This window comes from Podarcis erhardii (genome assembly GCF_964252035.2).
Source record: "Podarcis erhardii genome assembly, chromosome: 2".
Lineage (NCBI taxonomy): Eukaryota > Metazoa > Chordata > Lepidosauria > Squamata > Lacertidae > Podarcis > Podarcis erhardii.
This window is the reverse complement of record NC_138498.1, coordinates 51,547,463-51,574,490: the sequence shown is the minus strand read 5'-3', so window position 1 is coordinate 51,574,490 and position 27,028 is coordinate 51,547,463. Positions and strand designations below refer to the sequence as shown.

General features: G+C 45.1%; 2 protein-coding genes across 3 annotated transcripts in view; both read left to right on the top strand.

Moving 5' to 3' along the window:
* The window catches only part of AFAP1L1 (actin filament associated protein 1 like 1), a 74,035-nt gene extending 59,058 nt beyond the window's left edge, over positions 1-14,977 (top strand). The window contains exons 9-19 of the mRNA XM_081852074.1: positions 1,078-1,173; positions 1,339-1,432; positions 2,170-2,322; positions 3,106-3,317; positions 5,028-5,173; positions 6,252-6,330; positions 6,937-7,048; positions 9,528-9,692; positions 11,006-11,184; positions 12,321-12,449; positions 13,306-14,977. Coding sequence (XP_081708200.1) covers positions 1,078-1,173; positions 1,339-1,432; positions 2,170-2,322; positions 3,106-3,317; positions 5,028-5,173; positions 6,252-6,330; positions 6,937-7,048; positions 9,528-9,692; positions 11,006-11,184; positions 12,321-12,449; positions 13,306-13,329 — 1,389 coding nt within the window. The 3' untranslated portion in view covers positions 13,330-14,977. The remainder of the gene's footprint in view (positions 1-1,077; positions 1,174-1,338; positions 1,433-2,169; positions 2,323-3,105; positions 3,318-5,027; positions 5,174-6,251; positions 6,331-6,936; positions 7,049-9,527; positions 9,693-11,005; positions 11,185-12,320; positions 12,450-13,305) is intronic.
* A 3,385-nt stretch (positions 14,978-18,362) lies between these two features.
* Positions 18,363-26,754, top strand: GRPEL2 (GrpE like 2, mitochondrial). 2 transcript variants are annotated; one of them, XR_014153437.1, is made up of 5 exons: positions 18,363-18,520; positions 22,455-22,611; positions 23,422-23,503; positions 23,843-25,110; positions 26,375-26,754. XR_014153437.1 is itself a non-coding variant. In XM_081850155.1 (4 exons), exons 1-4 carry the CDS (start codon positions 18,432-18,434, stop codon positions 24,193-24,195), a joined length of 681 nt encoding a protein of 226 aa, XP_081706281.1. In that variant the 5' UTR covers positions 18,363-18,431; the 3' UTR covers positions 24,196-26,754. The 2 variants fall into 2 exon arrangements, 1 of the variants encoding a protein (XP_081706281.1); XM_081850155.1 differs by having other exon boundaries at positions 23,843-26,754.
* Positions 26,755-27,028: the final 274 nt, after the last annotated feature.

The window sequence follows — 27,028 nt, the reverse complement described above, 5'->3', positions numbered from 1 at the left end:
TGGCATGAGTACTGTCAGGAACCTCAGCATTTATTAAAACCGTCTATTCCTCCCTGTACTGGTTGTTTTTAGAACTTCTCTGTCTTTGCCCTTGCTCCATATCACTCACTGGCTCAAAGCACTTCCACCCCGCTGGCATGGGATGCGACTCTTCAGGTCCTCCCTTCCTCAGAAATGTCAATACTCTGTTGGCACTGATCCAATAGGCACTCTGGTGTGCTGGCTAAACCCCACTTGCAGCTGAGAAATTGCAATCTCTGAAATGGGAATACCTGAGCAGATGAATTTAATTCACCCAGACCTGTTCTGAAGCCTGAAGATAACCTATTGCTGAAGGTGACAAGGTGGGAAGTGGGTCTGTTGGAAGAAATAAAAGAGAGTCTGCCTTCCTTTATCCCCAGTCCTCACTTGGGTTTCCTTGGGAAATCTTGTGTCAACATCCATGGCTGAAATGTTACAGAAACCAGAGATAGGAAGAGCAAAAGTCATTGACAACCAGCCAGTGAACTGTCTTGGAAGCTAATGAGCCTTGAGTTAAATTAGGACAAAATACAAAAACTGGCTTTATTTAGGTCAGGGATAATACCCTGCTTCTGTATTCTCAGAGGCCACTTTATTACATTAAAAAATCCCAGAGAGAGATGAATAGTTAAGGTTGGCATATAACTCTATCTCTCCCAGATTGGACATACTTTCTATCCATTTCCTTTTGAGAAGGACTTTTTTCCCCAGCCAGAACTCACCGGAACTCAGTTTTGGCACCTCTTTTTCTAGAAAAATAGCACTGCTTACAAGACGCACGATGGGCAAACATTTTCCCATACCCTTGATTAAAAATTTGGTAGTCTCACCAAGGGCCTGATAGAATAACTTGCTAGAGTCCAGTCTGGCCCTTTGACTGCTAGTTTTCAGTACTGGAATCTACTGTTTCCCTTCTGTCAGGTAACTGAGACTTGGTGGCACCATTGTTCCCGAGAAGCCATCGCTGGATGGTTTGCAGCGAAGTGAGCTTTCAGTTGCAGCTGATGCGCTACCAGTGTTTCCGTTGTTTTGACACTCAACCCTCTCCTCCTGCAGGTGATAAAGGAAGTGAGCAATCCCAGTGGAGGAGGACTGAGTGGAACAGAAGTTCTTACATCTCCTCTGCTTACGTGCAAGGTGGACCATGACAAGGTAGCTTCTCGCTCAGAGCTGAAGTAGCGGTGATGTTCATGAATGAATACAATCAGTGTGCACAGTTTTTCTTTTAGCTGTTATAGGGGGCCTGAGCAGCCAAGGGATTGTGAGTTTAACCCTTTCTCCCCTGCTATGCTCACAACAAAAATCTCCTTTGCCCAGAGGTCATCTCAGGACAAACAGACATCTGACTCGGACAGTGTGGCAACCGCAGAGAACGGCTCTTCCATGGCTCGGAGAGAGGCCCATGAGCAAGGTGAGTCCCTGGTTACTTTCCCCTTCCCCTAAAAGCCAGGTGTTGCTTTTGGTTGAGGCAGCAAGAAACACAGCACTTGGACTAGAGCTCCTGAGAGACCTGGGTTTAAATCCCTGCTTGACCACAATGCACACAGGTCTCTGCATCTCAGCCCAACCTACCTCACAGGGTTGTTGTGAAGTTGGAAAGGCCCTAAATGCTTCCCTCAGCTCCTTGGAAAACGGGTGGGAGATAAATGTAATAAATAGATCCTGGGCTTAAAGAAACAAAACCCAGGTTCCATCTTGTGTTACAATGACCCCTTTTGCTGTTCCCATTGGGAGCAGAGTTACCATTGTGCCAGAATTGCTAGGTCGGTCGCCCTGCACTTTTCTTTGGGACTAGTGTGTCATGTTGCACACGCTAGTTCTGTAAAAATTGTATCATGAAGGTTAAAGCACTCTGTTTCTGAATTTGCTCTGTGTTGCCGCTATGTTCAGTTGGCTCTTAATACCCGTAAGGGAATACTCTAGCCTGTAGCTTCTAGCTGTATTTCAGACCAGTGTTTTTTCATATTTACCCCTTCACCTGACCTCCCTTATCCTCTTCATGACATTTTACAATCTGTTATGATGAGAGAGTCTGTGTGTTCTGGAGGTATGAGGTCAGGGAGAACAGACCTTTAGTTTCCTCACAGTTTCTTTGTTTTGGTCAGATACACCATGTCTTGTTTTAAGCTCTGCTTCTCCTCCCTGTAGGGAAAGGCAAAAAAAGTGGTTTGGCGGACTTGAAAGGCTCTGTAAGTCGAGCAGCTGGGAGGAAAATCACCAGAATAATCAGCTTCTCCAAGAAGAAGCCATCCCCTGAGGACACCCAGACATCCTCTACGGAGGAAGACATCCCATGCTGTGGTTTGTACTGGAGCAGGAGGGCAGTTGAAATGCAAACCATTCATTAGCTGGTGCCTTAAGAGGGGTCCAGTTGGGCTTCCTTGTCCCAGTTTCTGATTGCACTGTGTTATGTCATACAATGCTGCACTGCAGGGGATGCAACAACAATACTGCAGAATGGAGTGTGAGAGGTGGGGGGGGTGCCGACTTTTAGCATTATATAGGGTGCCTCTGAAATTAGAGAGCGTCTAGTCTGCCACTCCAAATATGTTGCCCACCCCCATATCCGATAGTTAAATCTTAATTGTTTGATTGTGCAGTTGTCTTTTCTTACTTATAGGAGTGAATCAGCTACTTTATGGCAAAGACAAGAGCACTGACATTCATAATCTATTTTATGCACACACACAAAACAACACAGTCCAAGGACTCAGCTATAGAGCTGCAAATAAAACATTTTAAGTGTGTTTTAAGCACAGTATACAATGTGACACTAGATGGAGGTGGTGAGCTTTATGGAAAATTCAATGTGTTTTTAAAAATGCTTTTTTTGGGGGGGCAGCATTTTCGGAGCAGTTTTTATATGTGTAGATTCCACCCAAGTGACATGGCTGATACTCATTCAGGCAAACATCTCATTGAGCTAAAGTAATGCTTGGCTCTTGGAACTGATCTTCTGATTTGAAATCTGTCATGCCTAAGCTCAGCATTTCCTTGTTTCCTAGGAGACAAGATTTAGGCCCTTATTTATCTCATAATGGTCACTGTATTGCTGATCAAATGTCTTTGCTCATCTCCTGGCAGGCTACTTGAATGTTCTGGTTAACCAGTGCTGGAAGGAGCGCTGGTGTCGTTTGAAAGGCAACACCCTCTATTTCCACAAGGACCGGACGGACTTAAGGACCCACGTGAATGCCGTCGTCCTCCGGGGCTGTGAGGTGGCACCAGGACTGGGCCCCAAGCACCCCTTTGCGTTCCGCATCCTTCGCAACGGCCAAGAAGTCTCTGCCTTGGAGGTGAGTGAGGATTCACTCTGGACGGCTCTGCTGAGGAAGCTGCAGTCCCTTTGGCAGAGCCTTGATTTGGCCGACGACCAGGGTATAGGCAGACAAGGCTGGGCACCTGGGCATCCTGCAAAACATAGCATTTAAGAGCAATGTCTTGAATGCTGGAAGAACTCTATAGAGCCCTTCATGTGCGGTACAAATATACATGAAATTCAGGCTGTGGTAAAGGCATTTGTTAAAGCAGTATGGATTGTATACAGTCATACCTTGGATCTCGAACACCTTGGCACCCAAACAAATTGGCTCCTGAATAATCGGAACCCGGAAGTGAGTGTTCTGGTTTTCGAATGTTCTTTTGGGAGCCAAACATCTGATGGGACTTCCGCGGCTAAGCCGCACTTTGGTTTCTGAACATTTTGGAAATTGAATGGGCTTCCAGAACGGATTCCATTTGACTTCCAAGGCACAACTGTATCTCACAGCAGCAGAAAATGATTTCTCTTATTTATCATATTAACAGAATTAACCTACTTCATGCTGCTTGTTTCATAAAGTATGATGAAATCTTAAATGTGCCTCAGTTTCACTTAATGCACTATAACTTCCCTTGGACCTTACGGGATCCAAGCAAATATTTGGACATCTAAATGCATATAAAGATCATACTGAAAACATATACATAAAACATGATCTCTAAGCAGACCAAGAGAGAGATTGAGAGCATGCGGTGAAGCAATAGTATTCTTTGGCCACGTGCCCATCTTGATTTATTCATTTCAAATGTGGGGCGAGGTTCTGCCATGCTTTTGCAAAGGCTTCCCCTTGTGGTGCTGTGATAAAAACATCAGCCTGTGTTGAAGGCATATTGACTTGGGACTAAGTCCCACTCAATGCAAGGGGGCTTGTTTATGAATAGACATGCCTAGGATTGCAATGTACTCTCCCCTTTCACCCCCCAACTCTGCCTGTGCACTGTCAACCCAAATCACAACCCATTTTCAGGGTCATGTGGGACAGCCTTGAACAGCCAGATATTCTGGTTGAATGTGGATAATAATAGGAAGCTTCCTTATTCAGAGTCAGACACTGGTCTTTCTAGCTCAGTAATGTCCACACTGACTGGAAGTGGCTCAGCAGGATGCTTCCACTCCCTCCCAGAGATGCAGGGGGTTAGACCAAGGGCCTTGTGCATGAAGAGCAAATGCTTTGTGGCTGAGCTGTGGCCCTTTCCAATAATTTGTTGTTAAGTCGATTAGTCGTGTCCGACTCTTCGTGACCCCATGGACCAGAGCACGCCAGGCACTCCTGTCTTCCACTGCCTCCTGGAGTTTTGTCAAATTCATGTTGGTCGCTTCTATAACACTGTCCAACCATCTCGTCCTCTGTTGTCCCCTTCTCCTTGTGCCCTCAATCTTACCCAACATCAGAGTTCCAATAATACACACAATATATTCAGAATTCATGTCCTCCCCAGCTTCTTTAGAGACCTTTCGCTTACTTAGCAGTGTGAGCCTTGCACACACAGGATGCCTTGCAAATATTCCTATGGTGAACCGCACAGCTGTAAATTTGGGAAATGGGGCACCTGTTGTAAAGGAACAATGTGCTCTGGAAAGACATGTCCTTGACTATGTTTCCTTGTGGGAAGAGCGTGGCCTTGGCTGTTGCCCAGAGTAATGTGTGCTTCCTTTCACTTGAAACTATTGTCTTACTCCTCAGGCGAGCAGCTATGAAGACCTGGGGCGCTGGCTTGGGCTCCTGCTGGTTGAAACTGGCTCCCAGACAGCCCCAGAAGCCTTGCATTATGACTATGTGGATGTGGAGAAAATCGCCAACATCATCAATGCTGTGAGACACTCTTACATGTAAGCGTTTCTTCTGCTAGTGATGCAGCCAGGTGTGGAAACTACCTTGTCCACGTCTACAGGCAAGAGTGCCTGCCTGATGTTCTCCCTGCCCCCAACAGAGTCTCTGAGGATAAAACGTTCTGTTAAGACCACCTACGCCAGCAACAAATCTGCCAAGACAGATTTTTTGGTGTCTCTAAACCAGGGGTTTGCAACATAAGGCCCATGGGCCACAAGCAGCCCATGGGGGTCGTTTAATTGGCCCATGAACCCCTGCCGCCTGCTCAGGGACCCCTACCAAGCCACAGAAAACTTTGCCGACCCCTGCTCTAAGCCATGATCCAAATCAAGATGACAACCTGCTAAAATCATACCTGAAAGGCCAGAATAGAGTAAGCCATTTAGGCTACTGTGAATGTGAGGCTGAAACAAGCAAGCCTGCATTCGTGTTTCCTGGTTTATATCATGGGTGTGAATGTGGAGCAAGCGCTAGTTCCACTTTCCAAGATAGGAAGCATAGAAAACCTCACACTCTGCGCCTCAGGCTTAAATGGCCCTTTTGTGTATCAAGAAAAGATGAGCCCATATTGAAACACTCTTATGTATGGAGCAGAGAATTTTAAATATCCAAGCTGTGAGTTTAAAAGATTGATATGGAGCAAACATTCTCAATTTCTATGCTGTTATCTCCATAGCACCAAGGGACATTTCACACACCATGCAAGCATCTCAGGCCATCTTGTTTCCTGGATAACTGCAGTCACGCTTAACTTCTTAGATGCATACTTAACCTTTTGACTTGATTTGGTTTAGTATATGTGTTCCACATTTCCAACAACATTTTTCAGGTGTGCACCCAATATGATATGTGTGAGGTATCTCCACTCCTGTGTTGCCCAAAATACAGGGCTTGGCAGAAATTTATGATGCAATAGCATCTACCAACCCAACGTAGGAGGGCCTATGTTTGGATTCATTTTGTTAGTGCAGAGGGTGGCAGGAAGAGCTCAGTCGTTCTTGCTGGTAAAGATTGTCAGATTTTGCAATCAGTACTTGAGATGTAGAGCATGTTTTGTCTGTTTCTCTGCCTCTTCAGGTGGGCCAGCTCCTCCCTTGAGAACCAAACAGATGCTTCCCGTGTATTATACGATGAAGTCCCCTATGAGAAGGTGGAGGTATTTGAAAAAAGAAAAGCAGAAATGCCATAACCCTCTTCTCTCCCCTGCTTCCTTTCCCTAACAGCACTCTTCTCCCTGCCTGCATGTGCTTCCAAGTGCTTGGCAACTGACAAACAGTTTTGCCCAAGCAGAGGCACTTGGATAAGCCTGCTTCTCAAGCAGCTATGCTGCATGGGAAGAAACTGGACTTCTTGCTCACACCCATCATTCATTCAGTCATTATTCAATTTTATTTGTATGCTACTTTTCCACAAAAAAGAAATGCTCAAAGTGGCTTAAAAAGTAAAGAAATAATGATGCATTTCAGACAAACACTACAGAAACTATTTCCTCATAACATAGCAAAAACATAGCATAGCTACAATTTCATAGCATAGCAATACAATGACAATAACAATTTCTTAATAACATATTAATAATATAACACATACCCCAAAAAACCCATATTCCAATACTATAAATATAAACAACACACAGCATCCAAGAGCAAAAATAACGTTTCACCTTAATCCTAGAAATACCCTTCCCTTGATTTTGGCCATCATTGTTGGTCTCCTTGACACCCTCTGAAATGATGGCTTTTTTGTGCTTTTCTGTGTGCAGCTGGAAAAGTCAGGGCGGCCATCAGGGTCCCAGGTGAAGCGCCACGGCTCCTCTTGCAGCGAGAAATCGCGCCGTGTGGATCCACAAGTGAAAGTCAAGCGCCATGCATCAAGTAGGTTTGGATCCTGATGTGGGATGCTTATGGTGGCTGTCTTATCAGCCAGCTGGAATGGGGAGGGGAAAGACTCTGAGCTGGCGATCCCTAAAGAGCTGTTTCCAGTAGTGTAAGCTTATACAACACTCAGTTGCTGCTTGATGGCTCCACTTCTGTCTCAGTTTTTGCTTTCTCATTATTTGGACAAGGATTGCTAATTTGCAGGCTGGGCCAAAATCTGGATGGGTTTAATGCACAGTACTACCTATTTGCCTTTGCAGCTTCTCTCTTAGCTGAGGTTCAGGCCTGAAATGGGGAGAACATGGCTGACAGAGGAAGAGCCTCTGTTGGTAGGATCTGTGCTTTGAATGCAGTAGGTCTCAAGCTCAGTCAAGCCTTGTGTCAAAATGAGGCTTCTCCTTTTGGAGCTGCGTCAAAACTGATTCTGTGATCTCCACCCCGTTCCCCTTCACAGGTCAAAATTGTTGTTAACAGGAACTGATCGGAGCTTTACCAGATAGCAATGGCCCTGAACATGTACAATCAGCACTGTGTTACACACACATACACACCCCGCTGGTCTTTCCCAATGCTGCTCAGTGGTTGCTAATAGCCTTGCAAGAACTACCAGCCAAATGGGTGAGGGAGACTGCTTCACACTGATAAAACATTTCATCAGCTTTTTGTACCTCTTGGGAGTCCAGGCCCCTGTTTTGGCATGCTGTTCTGACAACCCAAAACAGCCAAACCTAAGGGAAATAAAATTGCAGGCTTTTGAGTACAGCTGTAGTTGGATCCTTTGCCTCTCCAAGTTGGGTCGGAGGGAAAATAAATCCTTGTCTGAAACCCTGGAGAGCTGCTGTCACACTAGACAATACAGAGTTAGATGGACCCAATGGCCTGACTCGGGAAACGGCAGCTTCTAAGTCCTAACCTGTCCACATTTCTTATTGAGAAGGGGGAAATCTCAATAGAAAAATTGGTGTACAGTCATACCTTGGTTCTCGAACATAATCCATTCTGGAAGTCAGTTCGACTCCCCAAACCATTTGAAAACCAAGACGCTGCTTCCAATTGGCTGCAGGAGTTCCCTACACTCAAGCGGAAGCCATGTCAGACATTCGGGTTCCAAAGAACAGTTAAAAAACTTGCTTCTGGGCTTCTGGTGTTCGGGAGCCAAAATGTATGAGTACCAAGGCGTTCGAGAACCAAGGTACGGCTGTACTGGCAGTGTTTCCCATTTGTAGCTACTGCTTCTGAATACACGTGTTTAGGATTGCAGAGATGGGTCTCCTTCCTTCTGTGAAAACTGTTCTCTGCACAGAGCAGGGTTGGGGAACCTCTGGCCCAGGAAGCCAAATGCAGTACTCCAGGCCTCTCTCTGCCTCTGTCTCTCTCTCACCCCCCCCAGGCCTCTCCTCAGGCCACATCCTTCACTGGCTCTGCATTGCACCTTTTATGAGTGTTTTTTGCACAGCTGGAGTATGACCTTGAATTCTTATAGTGATTCTTGTTTTCCTGCATGAAGGATAGAGAAAGGTGTTTGTGTGTGTGTAAAAATTAACCTGATGTACAAAGACAACATCCACATTTGTTGTTCTACCCACTTTGCTTCTACCTGCCCCCCCCCCGAAGGTTATCCAAAAGGGAACATGGCCCTCAGGCTGCAAAAGGTTCCTTGACCTTGGTAGAGAATCCCAAGTTTCTTTTTAGAATCTCCTATGATGCTCCAGGAACGTTGAGCTGAATCCATCTTTGATTCCTGTATGAAAAGTGAGGTTATAAAGAACCAGGCAGAGGGCCTTCTCGGTAGTGGCACCTGCCATGTGGAATGTCCTATCATCAGATGTCAAAGGGATAAATAATTATATGGCCTCCCATAGACATCTGGGGAAGCTTTTGATGTGTGGTGTTCTGTTGTATTTTTGTGTATTCTGTTGGAAGCTGCCTAGAGTGGCTGGGGCAATCGAATCAGATGGGCAGAGAACAAATTATTATTATTATTATTATCATCATCATCATCATCATCATTATTAGCTCCCTCTGAAGTTTGAGCTACAAGAACACCATGTTCCACTTAATTATTTTGTTTTGCACAGGCAGCTCTCCAGTGGCTATAAATTGTAACTGTATCAATAGTTTAAATCAATTTTACAAGAATGCCAAGCTTTGCTGGAAGTCTTAGCAGCTCCAGTTCATAACTGGATGTGGGCTTGTGCTCCCATAAGCCACTTCTCCTGTGCCAGCAATATTAATAATCAGCAATTTCTGGGCAGCACTGCAGAGGCTGTGTTGGGAAAGCAGGTGTCTTGGTTCTTGACTGTTGGTTCAGTTTCATTTCAGACCACAGTCTGGTGTTGTGCATCTTTGAGCTTGTTCACCCCTGAGCTTGCATTTAAAATTATCTGCTGTCAAGGCAGAGCTAAACAAAAAAGACTCTCCCCTCAGGTGCCTAACAGAGGGCCGTGTCTCTTAACTCATCCCCCTCCCCTTGCAGATGCCAATAACTACAAATACGGCAAGAACCGTGCTGAGGAAGATGCCAGGAGGTTCCTGACTGAGAAGGACAAACTGGAGAAAGAGAAAGCTTCTATCCGGAATGAACTGATGGGCCTGCGGAAGGAAAAGCGGGAGCTCCGAGAGGCTATGAAGGGAAGCTCAGGTATAAGCCCCTGCTGGAGAAGCAATTCTCCCGCTGCCACGTCCCTCACCCCTGGCCATTTTGCACAGAAACCTCTCTCCTGAGCTGCATTTACCTCCCACATACAGTCCAGTATCCTGGGCCAGATTAAGTCCTTTAGAGACCCTAAGCACTTAAAATATTTTAGTGCCCCCATATATATATAATTCAAAATATAAACAACAATAAACTGTAAAATAAAATTTTATTTTTTGAAATGAATGAAACCCAAAGATGGAAAATAATGTTTATTTTTGTATGCTTCCACTTTGTTGATATTTGAAAATTTTGCCAACTTCTGTTCAATGAATTTGCGGGTGAGGAGGCACCCTCTTGTCCTCCTCCTCAGACGGCAAAATGTGCTGGGCCAGTAGAACGCTGAGCCCACAGTGGCCTTGGCTAAAGCACCTGCCCCCTTATCCTAGGACTCCTTGCAGTTAAGAACAAAAGGAGGTCTCTGTTATTCCTGATGAAGGAGGATGGCTGCTGATAAAGAAGGCCAACGTAGGAGGCATTTGTTGCAAAATGCAGTGGTACCTTGGGTTAAGTACTTAATTCATTCCCGAGGTCCGTTCTTAACCTGAAGCACCACTTTAGCTAATGGGGCCTCCTGCTGCCGCCGCGCCGCCACAGCAGCACAATTTCTGTTCTCATCCTGAAGCAAAGTTCTTAACCCAAGGTACTATTTCTGGGTTAGCGGAGTCTGTAACCTGAAGCATATGCAACCTGAAGTGTATGTAACCTGAGGTACCTACCACTGTATTTGCCTCAATAGCAACATCAAACCGGCTGTGTAGTTTTGCATCTTACTTCTCAGCCCTGACGTGTCCTGTGCTGGATATATCCCTAATATTGGGTACCCATTTTTCCCCCCTCTCAGCACTGGCAAGCTTAGCAATAGCTTCAAATCAGCCACAGAAACAGTTGCAGGCTCCTTCCGCAGAGGAAAGCCCAGGCGCGCCATCTACTGGAAGAATAATTCTTGTAATGGAAATTGCACAGCTAATTGCCTGGAAGCTGGCAGAATCCAGGTCTTTTCGTCCTTACTGCTTTTGATGCGTTGCAGATAATGTGAAAAACGTGATCTGCCTTGCCTCTCGTGGACACGTCAAGAAAGAGGCGTCAGCTTCCGAGAATGTTGACCCAGTTCCTGTTTCCCACATGCCTCCTCGGAGGTGGGATTGGGTGGGGGCGAAATTCCCACCCTCCCACTTTCTCTAAGCTCCCTGGCATGTGTCCCCTTCTCCAAGCCTGGAGCCACAGGCTGACCTTGCTCCCATGTGACTGTTAAACAGGGAAAGACCTGAAAGAGCTGGAGCATCGTGTTGCGGCCCTGGAGGATCAGTGCAAAGCCAACGAGGCCAGGCGTGTGGACCTTGAGCTCAAGCTCACCGAGGTGAAAGACAGGCTGAAGCAGTCGCTGGCAGGAGGGCCGGCTCTGGGGCTGACTGTGACCAGCAAAGCTGAAAACAAGGTGAGGAGGAGATAGCTGCTTCCTCTTTCCGCCTTGGTCGGTTAGGGCTGCTTCAGTCGATGTTAGTTTCCCACAAAAGCGCAGAACAAAAATGGGCGCACACAGAAGCCCACGGAGCCAGGATTATTGAAACACAGGAAGCTGACTTCTGCTGAGTCAGACCACCAGTCTGCCTAGTTATGTATTGTCTACACCAGGCTTCCTCAACCTTGGCCCTCCAGATGTTTTGAGATTACAATTCCCATCATCCCTGACCACTGGTCCTGCTAGCTAGGGATCATGGGACTTGTACTCCCAAAACATCTGGAGGGCTGAGGTTGAGGAAGCCTGGTCTACTCTGACTATCAGGGGCTGTCCGGGGTTTCAGAAAGGGATGTCTCCCTGTCTTACTTGGAGATGTCAGGGATCGAACCAAGGATCCTCTGAATGCAAAGGAGCTTGCCCTACCCTTCAGTAATTGCTGATCCTAACCTTGATGGGGGTGCCCAAGCGATCATAGAATTGTAGAGTTGGAAGGGATCCTGAGGGTCATCTAGTCCAAACCCTCAGCCTTGCTTCAAGCCCCAGAGAAAGGGGATACTTATTTAAGGCATCCATTTGCCACTCCTCCCAGGATGACTCCCAGAATGATAACAAACAATGGGGAAACAAGTGGAGCAGCAGAGCAAAGGGCAATCCGTTCGTAGCAGGGGTAGCCAGTGTGGTGTTTTCGTGATGATGCTAGGCTGCAAATCAGTTCTAGCCAACATGGACCAGGGTTAGGGATGATGGGACTTGTAGTCCAACAACATCTGGAGGGGTCACCATGACAGCTAGGCCTGTTTTACAGAAAGTCTTGTGTAAAAAGAAATCCAACAGCTGAAAAGTGCCTCCTCTTCCTTGCTTGCTTTCCACCGAACCTCAGAAGACAGGGGCCAGCTCCACAAGGGCCTCTAAAGATTGTCTTCATTGACAGGTAGATTGGCGTGAGAGAAGGCAACCCATCCTACTTAGCTTTCCACCCCTGTTTTCTCTTTCACAGAGACCATTAATGCCGCCCAAAATACATTTTAGCGATAGCAACCTGGTTTCTCTAGTATCTCCCCCTGCTTGAATCTCTGAACAACTTCTCGGTTTCTTGCTACATTTCCTTGCAGGAGCCTGCGCCCCAGTCAAGTGGAAGCCCCCCTGAGCACCTGGTCCCGGTTAACTGCGCAGCGGAAATGAGGAAGCGAAGCCCCTCCCTCCTTCCTGCCCACAAGGGGAATGTGCTGCAGAAGGCCAAGGTACAGCAGGCTCTGCTCTGCTTCCCTAGCTGGGCGCCAGCATTATACTCCCTCCTCATTGCCTCTCCCAAAATCTTCAGGACTCACACAGGGGTAGGGAACATCAGGCCTGGGGGCCAAATGCAGCCCTCTTTATCTGGCCCTTGAGACCCTTCCCGGGCCACACCTGCTTTGCACAGGCTACACCTCTCATAAGCCTTGCTCCTCATCGGTCTTGGGTGTTTTTCCCTGGCTGGGATGTGTCTCCAAACTCTGATCATGCCTCTGGCTTACCTGGATGGAAGGTGAAGAGGCATGTTTGAACGTGTGTAGAAACAAAGCAATTTACTGTGCAAAGGTAAAATTCGCATGCACTGCTCTGTCCATTTTAGTCTCTGGCCCGGTCCACCACCAGCATACGTCCCCCAGAAGGCTGCCCAGAAGGGGATGTCGCCCTCAGGCTGACCCTAGTGGAAGCTAAATTCTTTGACAAGGGTGTTGTGGCATATATATCATATGTTAGTTTGTACTACAGAGTGTAAACTGTAGTTGGGTGTTGTTGCCCTTAAGCGTAGAATCTTCCTTTCACAATTTCCCAGCACAGAGGCCTGATCTGGATGGGGGCCTTGGTGGGGGGAATCCTAACCCTTTGCTCACTGCTGCAGTCCTGATCCAGATCTTCCCCTCTCCTGGTCTGCTCCAGCTATTTGTAAAAGTAAAATCCTTCAATTAATGGCAAACCACAAGACTCATTGGAACTGGGCCCCAAACCTCCAGAATCCCACTTTGGAACCAGGGCTCAGCAGTCTCTTTCTAGCCTTCATGTCTCCTTTGCAACCCAGGACTCATCAGCTCCGCTATTTCTCCCTCTTTCTAGGAATGGGAAATGAAGAAATCATAAAAGGGTCACTGGGCCTCCATCTCCGGGAAGAACCCCTCTCGAGCATTGGGACACATTTGGGAAAGGCTAGAGCAGTGCAAGAGCCTCTCATCCCTCAAGGAAACTGCAGAAGGATGCTGGGGGACTTGGTTCTTCAGCAGGGAGAGCACCCACCCTCCCGCAAATGAAGGATTACCAAGCAAAACTGATGTGGGTGAAAGGGGAGGGAAGGGGGAGTTTGGGAAGCAGGGTGGGTAAGGGAAATCCTTTCAAGGATGTTGGGTTTTTTAAGTGTGTCCTCAGAATTCTCCTCTTTGAGTGGCCTGTGAGGAGCACCTCAAATAGATCTGGCATGCCAGCTGTCTAGATTTTGCTCTTGGTTAATGAAATTAGCGAAGAGCCATTAAAAAATTGGAACGTAGATACTTTGGTCTGGTGGGGAGAGATGATGATGATGATATGGTTCGGAGATCCTCACTATTCATGTCAGCCTGCTGACAGCCTGCAGCCTTGGGCAAGTCACTTATTCACCTTTCTTGCTGCAGCTTCTCTCTTGCGTTGGAAACCAGGTGAGCGTTCCTCACCACAAGGAAACGAGGCATGACACACAGAAGTGCCTTGCAATTGATTCTGTCGAAAGATGCTCTTTGCAGCCCTTGACACTGTCAGCCTGCTTCTCTGTCCTGCTCTCTGCCAAACCAGATCAAGGCAACTACTGTTGACTTAGGCCCAGAGGCAAGGGCCCAACAGGGAGAAGACATTGTCCACGTGGTGGTTGAATTTAAATCTCAGGGCTTTTCATATTGACCTGTGCTGGAGCACTCCTGTCAACTTCTGTAGTCTCTCTCAGGCTGCCATTTAAGCTTTTAAAATGTGTTGGATAAGATCAATAGTTTCAGGAGGGCAAGGAGTAATATCGCCTGCGCACCCCCCCCCCCCGCTGACAGACTCTAAAAGTGCCCAAGTGTTGTAACAGATCCATTTGCTCACTCCCCCCCCCCCCCGCGCGCCTTTGCTGCACAGCAGAGCTAGACTCACACTTGCAAGTGAGAAAGGGGAGTGAATAAATGGACTGATGTGGCTAGAAAAATGGCTTCTGCAGAAAAAAAAATCCCTGTTGCAGGGCTATTTTATTTTTTTAGGGTGCTGTCTCTGGTCAGCAGAACAGTGGCTGAAGACTTTTCCCTTTCTGTGAGTCAGCCACTAGAAGACAGTATGTGCATGCACTAAATAACAGACATTATGCTGCCATTTCTAAAAATCTTTCTCTCCGATCACGGGTGGGATGGGTGGGAGAGTGTTTTGGGTGGGTCTTGTTTCTGCAGTGTGGGGAGCCCAGCTGCCTTCATGTGTATAAGGTCTCTGGCCAGTTTCAGGCCTGCTTCATTCATGTAATACAAAATCTAAAACTTGAGACCTTCCGAAGAGGCCCCATGGTGAATCCTACAGCAAATGCAGTGATCCTCTTTGCTGTGTCATTCCAACAGACCAGAAGCTGTAGTGACCTACTTTTCTTTTATAGGGGGAGGTGGGTAGGATGCTTATCTCTTTGTGGGTGCATATTGTGGCATACATTTTTACTATTTAAGATTTGTCTGCACTTTAAGATCTGGATCCCCTCCCTCTGCTGTCGTCCCCCCCCCCCAATAAAATATGATCTTTGTACAGAGCTGTATGTGTTCGTTTTTTCTTCTAAATTTCAAGGCAGTTTTGGGTTGTAAACATAGAAGTTGCAGCAACATGCCTGTTACTTATGGTTCACGTAGAAATGTGTATGCATGCATTATCTATCTCCTAGGTTTTGGTAGGAGAGTGGCTGTAATACTTCACAACAACTTTGGCTCCAGCTTGATGCTTCCAAAATGGCACAAGCTTAAGACAGAATCATGACCTTTTCTGGTTTACAGGGCGATGATACTGTCTGTAACTAGAATAGACAAAGTAGAAACTATACCATCTGTATGGGAAGCCTACCCCTTAATCATTAGCATATTTATTTCAACAGAGCAAGGAACCAAGTATAATGCCAGACCCTCCAAGGGTCCCTATTTTCCAGGGGTGTCCCTGATTTAGAGAAGGCATCCCTGTTTCTGATTTGATCCCAGTATGTCCCACTTTTCCTTTGGATGTCCCTATTTTCATTGGAGAAATGCTGGAGGGCATGGAGTTATTTGACTCCCGAGCTGTCTAAAGGCAATTCTATAGTTAGGGCCACCCAAAATGTTACAAAATAGTGAGCAAGCTTTCCAGTTCTCCCAAAGTCCTCATTACTTTGGATACCTAAAAAGGCAGAAGCAGGGCAGGGCGAGGGGATCGGCTTGATGTTGTAGACACTTTAAGATGGTGTGTAGGAGATTGCAGATTGAAACTGGATTAGGTCACGTGGGGGGTAAATGAGAGGGATGAGGAAAGAGTAGGAAAGTGACTAAATCAGGACAGAAGTCCTAAAGATTGCAATGTAAGCTGTGTACACAATGCATTTTTTTTCCAGGCTCCCATATTCTCCCATTGCTGGTGTTGGAAGCAGAGTATACCTGCCATTTGCCACATTAGCCACCTGTATCTTGTACAGTGCTACCATGAGTTACGAACTTAATTCGTTCTGGAGGTCCGTTCTTAACCTGAAACCGTTCTTTCACTAATGGGGCCTCCCGCTGCTGCCATGCCACAGGCACACAATTTCCGCTCTTGTCCTGGGGCAAAGTTCTCAACCCAAGGTACTACTTCCAGGTTAGCAGAGTTTGTAACCTGAAGTGTTTGTAGCCCGAAGCGTTTGTAACCTGAGGTCCCACTGTAGTTTCTTGAAAAGTAATGCTTTTTGGTGTGCTTTCCCTCAAGCCCGCTTCTCTCTGATTTTGAAACATGAGCCATTGGAGACAGCCATCGCACATGCACCAATGACAGCTTCGCTGAAAAGGATTTTTTTTGGGGGGGGGGGAATTGCATGCACAGGAAAACAAACTGGGCAATGCCCATCACGTGACGACATCTCGCGACATAACAATGCAACTTGAAAGGCAGCAAGTGGAAACTACCTTGCTGTGTTTTAGGTTGTTAATGTGTACATAGCCTTAGTTGCCTTTTCTTCTTGTTCAAATAACTCCAAAAATCTCTTCTGACTGTGCATATCTGGAGTTTCACAGGTATACTGCGTGTGATTCTTGTTAGTAATAGATTTAAGCTGCTAAATGTTGACTTGTTAAATGTTACCTAAATCTTAGTAGTAACATTTTAGTGAGTTCAAATGTTATGTAATATATTTGATTTCAACAGCATGGTTTCATGCATGTATATATAGAAGTCTCCCTGCATTCAATAAGGCTTTATCCCAGTTCCAAAATCTCAAGAAAGGACCATGTCCACCTGTAATTACAGTGGCTAGCAAGAGTTCTCATATAATGTCCTCTCAGTTACATTTTGATCCATATAGTCAAGGTAACATTATGAGGTCATAAAGATTTGAAAACGGAGAGACAGTCTTCGTATGGAAGAAGTGGGTTCTAGTGTGATCTACACATTAGATCACTTAACAAGACCAGATGGAGGATTTTTGCTGTTTATAATTTTGTAGTCTAAATATTGGTAGTGTTAAATGGCAGTATTGCATTGTCAACTACAGCAGTTTTAGAGTCTATTTTGGATCATTAGCTCTGAGTGACTCTGCATTTCCTATAGTGCTGGAGGAAATAAATGGATTTTTTATGTTATAAAGTGAATGTCCAGGATCTTAAAGATGAATGGAATAATCAAGTGTGTTCTCGTCAGCTCAATCAATGAAAAGTTGCTTTAGTGTTTATATATAGTCTTTTTTTAGATTTTAAATTTAGACTGAGTAAACAATTCTCCCCCACCCCACCCCTGGTATATTGGACTCCACAGAGCCTTTATAGGAAGGAACTGGCTAATTCAGATAAATGTGGCTGATGTAACGCAGAAAACACTTCTGTGAGGCATATGATGTGGGCATTTGTGAATGATGCTTTCTTTCTGGTCAGTAATTATTGGTCATATTAACCTTGCCTTGGATAAATCCTTGATACTTATATGGTGTGGGGGACTGAGGACAAATTCTGCAAGCCCTCATGATGTTTGAGAGACTTATGCTTCAAGACTGGAAGGACAAAGACCCACCATCTACTACTCAGTGGTCTGTGAAGACCTTGCAGCCCTTTCTACATCACTCGTTTCAATTCCTATTTGAACAGCCTAGATTAATCTACACATCTGAGTGAAGAGTAACAGAATATTCATAGTTGCAGATAGGTAGCCGTGTTGGTCTGCCATAGTCAAAACAAAATAAAAAAATTCCTTCCAGTAGCACCTTAAAGACCAACTAAGTTAGTTCTTGGTATGAGCTTTCGTGTGCATGCACACTTCTTCAGATGAAGAAGTGTATCTGAAGAAGTGTGCATGCACACGAAAGCTCATACCAAGAACTAACTTAGTTAGAATATTCATATTAATGTCAGCTGCCAGTGCTTCTTTTATAAAAAAAAAAAAGTTTAAGAAGGTCTAAGCAGCATATAAATTTGGTTAAGTAAATTATTTCCTTTTGCTAATTTGCAAATAAAAGTTTTTAAAAATATAAAGAATTGCAGCCTGGAGAATTGGAAGATGCTCAACTAGATTTGAAACAATGTTGACAGAGTATGAGTTGCTTTCAGCCGATACTGAGGGGATGCAGGTTCCCCCTGTTCGTTTTCTGGTAGCTCACAGGCACAGAAATAAATAAATAAATCTCCCGGCTGGGAGATGCCCAACGGCTTGTTACAGCAGGGAAGGCGCTTTGCGCGTGGAGATGCAACAGCCAAGCACCCTTCTCATACAGGCGTGACCCCGGCAACTCCTCTCGCTCACTGGTTCCGTGGGCAAGATTCCTACATGGCAGAGGATTGGGCTAGATGACCCTCTGGATCCCTCCCAACTGCATGATTCTTTAATTCTGAAAGGCGGAGCCCTTTTTCGCGGCAAGGAGGGCGGGCGGGCGGGCGGGAGTGGGAGGCCGCGGTGCCTGACGGGAGTTGTAGTCGCCGCCGCCGCCGCCGCCGCCGCCCTTGTCTCCTCCCACCGTCGGCGCCTGGCGGTCCAGTGTCGGCCACGCTTCGTCCGTCGGCGGGGCAGCTATGGCAGCAGCAGGCAGGTCGGCGCGGGCGGCGGGGCGCTGCTTCAGCCCCCTGCTCCAGTTTAGCCACCATCACTTGCGCTACGACAGGTACGGGGGGCGGGTGGGGGGCTGGCTGAAATGGGCTCCTCTCCAATCCTCCTTCCGTCGCTCTCTTTCCCCCGTGGGTGGCGGGCAATGGCGAGCCCCTGCGCAGGCCGCCGAGGATTTGATCCTCTCATTTTTCTGGCTCTTGCACCTCGCCTTTGGGGGGGGGGGATATATTAAGGCACCCACCCCCTAAGATCTATAGCGGGAGACCTACCTGTGTGTAGCCGCCGCTGCCATGTAGTTTTCCCGGGGCGACGCTCTTTTTTGGCGGGGCTGGGGAGGTTCTGCTGCATTTTGCTTTAGATCGGTGGTTCCCAACCTTTTTTTGGCCATGCCCCTCCTAAAGCATCTCTAAAATGCTGATGCCACTCCCCTTGAGACATATAATTCTTATTGTTCAAAAAGTGAACTCCTATTTACGTGGAGGAAGCCTAAAAGGCCATTAACTGTTAACAACTCATTCTCGAATTTCCCCACTTAAAAATCAAAGTGCCCCTCTGTGGGGCGTGTGCCCCACGTTGGGAACCACGGCTTTAGATCCTCTCCTCTTTTTGCCTCCCCCTTCATGCAGCTCTTGGGAATTTGCGAGGTCTCTCCCAGATTCCCACCCTGGAGGTGTTTTTTTCTCGCCTGGAGGTGTGTTAACACTCAGAAGATGCCACAGCACCCAGGCGCTCGAAATGGGCTCTCGTGATGCTTTTTATGTAGTATTTTTAGATCAGTGCGTCTCTGAGGATTGCACCCAATTTTGTGCCTTTTTCTCTGTGTCTCTCTTTTTTCTCCTCCAGTGAAGGGAGAATGAAGGCATCCTGGTGGAGTTTCCTTTCTGTGCAGCCGATAAGAGAGATACTGAGATACTCTCAGTTACTGAGATGATAAGAAAGCCCTGTGGTCAGCGTCCTGTTTCAAACAGGAGATGCCAGGGGTTCCCAAACTGTGGCCTGCAAACCACTTCATTCAGGTGGTCTGCAGCTTGTCTGTGAAAATACAGTAAGAAGTCGTACAGCACCTAGCACATTACAATTGCTATAACAGGCGGAGGAATTGTAAAGTGGGCCTCCAAGCCCCTCAGCAATTTTCAAGTGATCTATGGGGGTAAAGGTTTGGGAACCACTAGACTAGATATTTCCAGGATGCCACAATAAAAAATCGTCAGACTTTTTCCTTTTGACCCTAAGTAACTGGCTGGTTTGCCTTGCAGTCCTCTTTTAAAGGTCCTGGAGTTTGGCTTCTCTGGCAATTATATTGGCAGACTGGTACCTGCATTTTGAATATTTTATTAATGCTTTGATTTTTATTGTTTGTTTTAATATTGTATAGAAGTTTGGAATGTCTATGTATGTTGCCTTGGAATCCCTTGGATGAAGACATGGGTTAGACATTTTCAAACAAGGTCATAGTTTGCAGTGGGGATAAGGGGGCATGGAGTGGGCGGAAGAAGCTGGACTTCACTGACTCAAGCATAAGAAGCAATCCGAATAGCATGAGGATTTCATATCTATAGTTGATGCTTGGTTTGTTAGCTATTCATAGCTCAAAACATGTACACACACACACCATCTAAGGAAGTGATCTCAGTAAATTCCATAGCTAAACTTTGTAGTTTGTGCAGAACTTTGTAGAGCAGTACCTCCAGGGATGAATAACCAGCATGTGAGAAATCTGTGTCCTGTTCAAATACTTTCATCAGCTGTGTCATCAGTGCATCTGATTTTGTTAGTAACTTGGTTCTCAGTACAATTTTATAGTTTCCTGTGTGGTGTTTTTATCTCCCTGTCTAACAGTGCTGCCACTGCCACTTACAGTGGAGCCAAAGCAGCTCACTTCCTGCTGCACCGACACAGCCCTGACCTTGCTGCTAACCTGCCCAACTCCAGGAGCAAATTGCTTACCATTGGAGCTAGTAAAGGGTCCGTGTAATGTCATCTGATGTCACCTTACTTCTGGACTGACTTAATGGGCAGCCCAATGCAGAGGATGGTACAGAACTAGTCTAGCTTGGAAGTGATTATGGCTGCAAGACGAAGAAAGGTTTTGATTCGAATGGTCTGTCCACTGAGTTTTGGCCTTCTTAACGACAGATTTGTTAACAGAACCCAGACTGTCTAGTTGAAGAGAATAGTTCATCATTCCTAAATCTGTTGTCATTCAGGCAAGTGCTTTCAGAAGCTGTTTCCTTCCTTATGCAATGTTTGTGTACACCCACAGCTAAGAGGACAAAATGTCACCCAGGGAACATATGCCCCTCAAATGCTGCAATTCTGCTGTCTAGGTAGGTCCTTTTGATCCCCTAATGTGTGTGTCACTTTTCAAAGGCAAAGACATTACCCATCTCTTTACCAAAAAAATTAATAGAACTTTGCCTTTGGGTTTGGAGATTATTTATTTCAAGTAGCAGAGTCACACACTCGCTGTGCAACCCAGCATTTCAACAAGAAGCGAAACTTCCTTTCCCCCCTGTCCAAATCCAGCTCCATGTATCACTTCTGTGTGGGTGGTTGGAACACAGCCCCCACTCCCTTTGGGTGTGAAGTAGATCATCCAAGCAAACAGGCAATAGGATCATTAGATACCTCCCTTTCAGGTGTGCTAATACAGATCCCTCTCTGCTCCCTGGAATCCCTGCAAACAGTTTAACAATGGCAGCTTATGCTTTCACTATAGCATTCACTATAAACCCCCAAATCTGGTATTCCCTCAAAACCTATGCCAAATTTTGTGTTGTTTTGTGCCACAAACCCTACATTTTATGCTGCTGCCCACGACTGTGTACCAGTGTATAAAATCAGAATTTGTAGTTAACACTCCAAAACACAGCACAGTTGGATTGTCTCCAAACGTAGACATCCGTCCTCTTTTCACATGTACTTCAGATAGTAGAGTCGAGCGTTAGGAAGCAGTTTCTTCTGATTCAGTTTTGTTACTAAACTGAGTGCTTCAGGACAGAACAAATGTTAATGTAAAAGTGTTCCTCTCCATTAGAAACTGAGCAGCAAGATTCATTCAGAGCTTGGCAACATTTTAAAAATGCTGGCAAAGCACTGAGCCTTGTTTACCTAAAGAGGAAAGAGTAGAGTTTTGTTTATAATAGAAGCGTGGGACCTGCGGCCATTCAGACACTACTCTACTCCAACTCCCATAATCCTTGCTGGCTGGGGCTGATGAAAGCCCAGCTGGATCCCTCTTATGATTTTAAAGTTTGCATATTAGCAACAGCACAGCTCTGAGTTTTCCCTTACGGGCAAAAAATAGCTTGCATAGCTGCAAAACTGCCCCAGATGCTTTTCAGGTGAGTGCATTCAGATCAGCTGAACAATAGTGTACACAGTTGGCTATGATATGTGGCATGTTGCCAACACCCTGAATGAGGTGATTTCAAAGAGTCTTTGTCCTGCAAAACATTCTTGCTATAACTAGCATTGATGCAAAAAAACCTGACCTGGGTTCCCATGCTGTTGAACACAAAGTGTAGCAAATGGCTGGTTCACCAAGCTCCCTCTGTAATCGTAATCATACACATGCTGTAAATGCTAAAGGGATGGGCACAATATAAATTTTCTTCTTACTTGGCAACCAGCATTTAATGCCACAGAGAAGCGGCTTTAAAAATGGGGGCAGAGAGCAAGTTGTTCCTCTAATCAAAGACACCCAGATCAAGTTTTCCAACCTACATGCAAAAGGCTGTTGCTTTTCAGTCGTTCTCCTTCACAGGATTGGGAGAGAGATTAGTCTTTATCTGCTGGAAGAAGGTGTGAATAGAAATTCCCATCCAATAGCCTTGTGTTCCCTTGACCTGGACCACTGCTGCCTCCACCCAAGTCCTGATGGTGGGAAAACACAAGGCTGGAGCTAGCTGATACTTCACTATTTTAAACAGACACCTCTGAAAGTGTTTCTGCTTTTCTCCTCATTGTTTGTCACTGTCTTGTTTCAGAGGCTTGTCCTTTGCCTTCAGCACTGCTGCACAGCAGAGGAGCACAGGTGATGACTGTGGTCCAGAAGACCCTCCTGATGAGCCTAGACATCTCCTGAACGAGAACAGTTTAGAGCTCAAAGCCACCAAATTGGAAGAACAAGTCCGTGTCTTAACAGTATGTATCGTCCTTAACTTGGCTGTTTGCCCTAACACATTTTTTTTTAGGTTTCAGCTTTTGTGTGCCTTAAATACCCAGTCCCAAAGTCTACAGCATGCAGTAGTCAAAAGATCAGATTAGTAGAATTAGATAACATCCCCTGCTGCCACTCTTTCCCCGCAACCCCTGCAGCATAACTCCTGCCACTGTTGCCAGCCTCCTCCAGGCAGGCTAGCTGGGGGTGAAAGCAGATCAGAACAAGTGTCTGTTTGTTTGGGTCCCTTCCGGCTGGTAGAGAAAAGGGAGGGTTCTCAGCTGATTTTAGTTATTATTAATTTTTTGAATGTTTTAAGTAGTTGCTTTTATCTGTGTTTTTACTGATAATCTTAGGGGTTTCGTCTTTTTGTACACTGCTTTGAGGTTTTATTACCGTCAAGCTGTATATACATTTTGCGAAATAAATGTAATAAATAAGGCATTGTTTATGTTAGGAGATGCTGCTGTCACAATTCCCCAATGTCTTTCTGCTACATAAGTATGCATGCATGTACATCTGCTGTAGCTATTCCTTGCCATTGTTTGTTAGTAGAAGAGGGTAATGAAGTGGGGTGGGGAGATCTTTAGGTCTTTTTCAATATGGCCCATTCATTTCAGCAGGAAGTCACACAGGCAATGCATTTTATCTAAGAGCAGCAACTGAAGGCTGTGTCTGTCAAGCAAAGCTGCGCTCAACCCTCTTGGTCCAGGCTTGCAGCATTATAGATGGCTCATTGACCTGTTGCTTTGGGTGATGTTCTTATCTGACTCTGCTTCTTACTGTGTGTGCAGGAACGGTATCAAAGAGCCCTGACAGATTCTGAAAATGTTAGGCGGAGGACGCAGAAGTTTGTCGAGGATGCTAAGATATTTGGTGAGTAAAAAAGGTGCTGGTATTGTGCAGAGCTTGTACCTACCACCCCATGTGATCTGCTTTATTTGTTTATTTAAGGTATTTATATACTACCCTTCAAAATGTTTATCTCAGGGTGATTTATGTTGCAAATAAAATCAATGAGCAAATAACACAAACGTTAATTAAAACAGCAGTACATCTATCAGGGTTTTGTTTTTGTTTTTAAAGGTTTGACTGTCAGTATTTGCTGGACCTTGATTCTTCTTTTATACAGATAATGTTATAAGGACTGAGACTAATGCATTGTGTCTGCCCTTTGAACAGTCATCCTCAGCTTTCTGATCTATGTCTCTACAGGCATCCAGAGTTTCTGTAGAGACCTGGTGGAAGTGGCAGATATCTTGGAGAAGACCACCGAGAGTACCACAAGTGGAGAACACGATGACCCAACTCTGACTCTCAAGAAGATATGCGAAGGCTTGTCTCTCATAGAGTCCAAACTGCAAAGCATATTTGTGAAGCATGGCCTGCAGAAAATGAACCCCATTGGTGGCAAATATGACCCCTACGATCATGAAATAGTCTGTCACGTGCCAGCAGAGGAAATGCAGCCAGGCACTGTGGCATTAGTGACTCTGGATGGTTATAAACTTCATGGCCGCACTATTAGACATGCGCATGTAGGTGTGGCAGTAGAATCACACGAATGAGGTGGACATGTTTTATAAATACTTGAGACTTTAATGGACTGATTTCTCTGTCCACGTGACTGTTGCTGCTATAGCATGGATTTTTATTTATTAAGCCAAATTTGTTACCTGCTGGCCTCTCAGGATGGGCTGCAATGGCCTGATCTTCACTTCCAAGATGTACAGCTAATTTAATATTACTTGTTCTGTGTCATAAATGGTGTTTGTTCCCCCCCCCGACCCCCCAGCTGTTTCTCAGTCAGAGGTAGTGCTGTGACTTTTCTGGTTTTCCATTAAATTCTGTTGTGGGTTTTGAGGGGAAGGAGGACTCCTAATAATTCCTAATGATAAGGGAAGGGCCATAATTCCAAGAAGGGAAGGGTAGTAGCTCAGTTGTAGACCACATGTTGTATGCAGAAGGTACCATTTTGGTCCCTGGCATCTCAAGGCAATATTCAAAATATCTGAGACCAGTCAGGGTAGACAAAGGGGTAGTCCTCCAGGATGCTGTGGAATACAGCTCCCATCAGCCCCAGACAGCAAGAGTAATGATCAGGGATGATGGGAGCTGTAGTCCAGAAAGTCGACCACCCATGGTGTAGATAATACTGACCAGTGGTCTGACTTGGTATAAGTGATTAAATTAGAACTTTCTGTGTTCTTACAAATGCACTCGGCTTTCCTTGAATTTTGGTTCAGCTGCTGAAACCTCTGCTTTTCTATATGTAAAGTGGGAATATGATACTTGCCTACCTCCCAGAAATGCTACAATTATTTATCTGCTGTAAAGCATTTTGAAAACGAGTGATGAGCAGTGTGAAGGGGCTTTGATACCCAGCAGAAGTGTGTCTGGAGGTGTTAATTTGTAAATTCTTTGCAGTTGGAGATCTTCCTCAGGCTACTTGGCTATTTCAACCTTGTGAAATCTCCACTGTGGTATAGGGATATGGATGGGTCCTTTCTCATTGCCATTTAAAATACTGGGCAAATGGGCAAGTAGCTCAACAGTTTAAGGGAACAAAATAGACTTTTTGTGAAGATTCAGGTTTATTGGCCATAAAGTATCCCTCAAATTATGTACCAGTTTTCAAGCACAATTTGCTATGTTATCGATGCTGGAAGAGATGGAATGGTCTTGTACTCCAAAAGGGAAGCGTAGTCTTTCGAGTTTGAGCTCACAAGTAATTGCTATGCAAATGGCACTGAAAAATCTGGATTCAGAGACTTCTAGATTAGAAATCAAAATACATGATTTGTTTTTAATTTAGTTTTTGTTTGTTTTTTTTAAAGGAAAGTGTCAAAGCAAAGTGTACTTCAGCTAATTTCAGTAAAAATAGCAGGGAAATTATCAGATCAGAGTTTCAGCCGAAGTTATGAGGTGACTTCCAGCTAGAGAATAAATTGGTATCATTCTGTAAACAATTGGATGCTTGGTTCTGATCAGTTTTTGTGTGACAGGTAAGCTAAACATGCAAGCGTGAAAAATCCTAACTCTGAGAGATGATTGAGGTAACCCAACATGTTGGCTTCATTCTGAATCCTAGGTGAAAGTTCAAAGAAATGAATCTTTGTGAGGGTGGCCTTATTTTAGACTCACACCCACTTTCTTTTTCAGAGGAGTTTTGTCCTGTCTTGCTATCTTGTCTAAGTTTGGTTAGAATTCATTAGCTCAAAGTTCCAGACTCTGCTGGCACCCATGTTATTTGTATTAGCGTTGTCTGTACTGTCCAGAGAGAGATCTCTTGACTCTGAAATTATAAAAATGAAAGATTCAAGGCGGTATTTATTTCCAGGATTTTCTCCCTACCATATACATTCTTGTGTTAGTTAGTCAGAAAGAAGTGGTGTTTCATATGAGCATATTCAGCGGTGGACTTTGGGCTCTCAGCTTTCAGCAGCAACGTTAAAATTCAGTGCCCCCTCCCACTACTTGCGGTTGATTCTACAGCATTGTTGTGGCGCCCCCTGCAGGGCGCCACCCAGTGCGGCCAAACCAGGCACGCTACCCTAAAACCACCTCTGGCATATTCTCAGGCAGATGTACATAAACTGAATTAATCCACAAAGGGTTATCTGCATCACCAATTTTTTTTTGGGGGGGGGGCAACTTTGGGCTATAAGTGAATGATCCTTAGAGCAATATAAGAGATTGTTAGAGCACATTTCTAATTTAAAATAGATTTGTATTTTTTCCCCCAAGGCAAAAGAACAAAATATTTTTCCAGCAGAGTCATGCATGTTTGCTCAGAAGTTCCATAGGAAATAAGATTAAAATTGCATCTTGAACTGCAGTCCTGTGAACGATTACCCTGAGCAAGACCCACTGAGTACAATGGGCTTGTTTCCAAGAAAACACAGATTACAGTGTTTGTCTTCCAGTTGTTAAATTGCTCAAAAAAGCGGTGAGCTACTTATGTGTACAATACAAATCCATACAGTTGAATGCTGCATTTATTAAACCAAAAGTTTTAGCTTTTGCTGGGTAAGGAAGACAACTCAAGTTGTTCAGAACATAACAATGTATTGAAGTCACTCTGCACCATATTCTTACAAATAAAAGTTACCTTTACAAGACTGAAACATGTGGTATTGACTTTGAATACCTCCTAAAGAGGATGTGCCCAGTCAGAAATTTAGAAATGTTTGATTTCTTGACATTTTGAAATCAGCCGGACTCTTAGAAAAAATGTAATTTAATAGCATTTGTTTTGATTTAGCACACATGCTAGAGGAGTTATATTCTGCAGGCACCATGGCAACAGCCACTATCCGATGTTCTTTAGTATTAAATAAAAGAGCACACTAGCCTAAAATGCACTCTGGTTAAATGCTTTGGATTATTATTAGCTCTTTG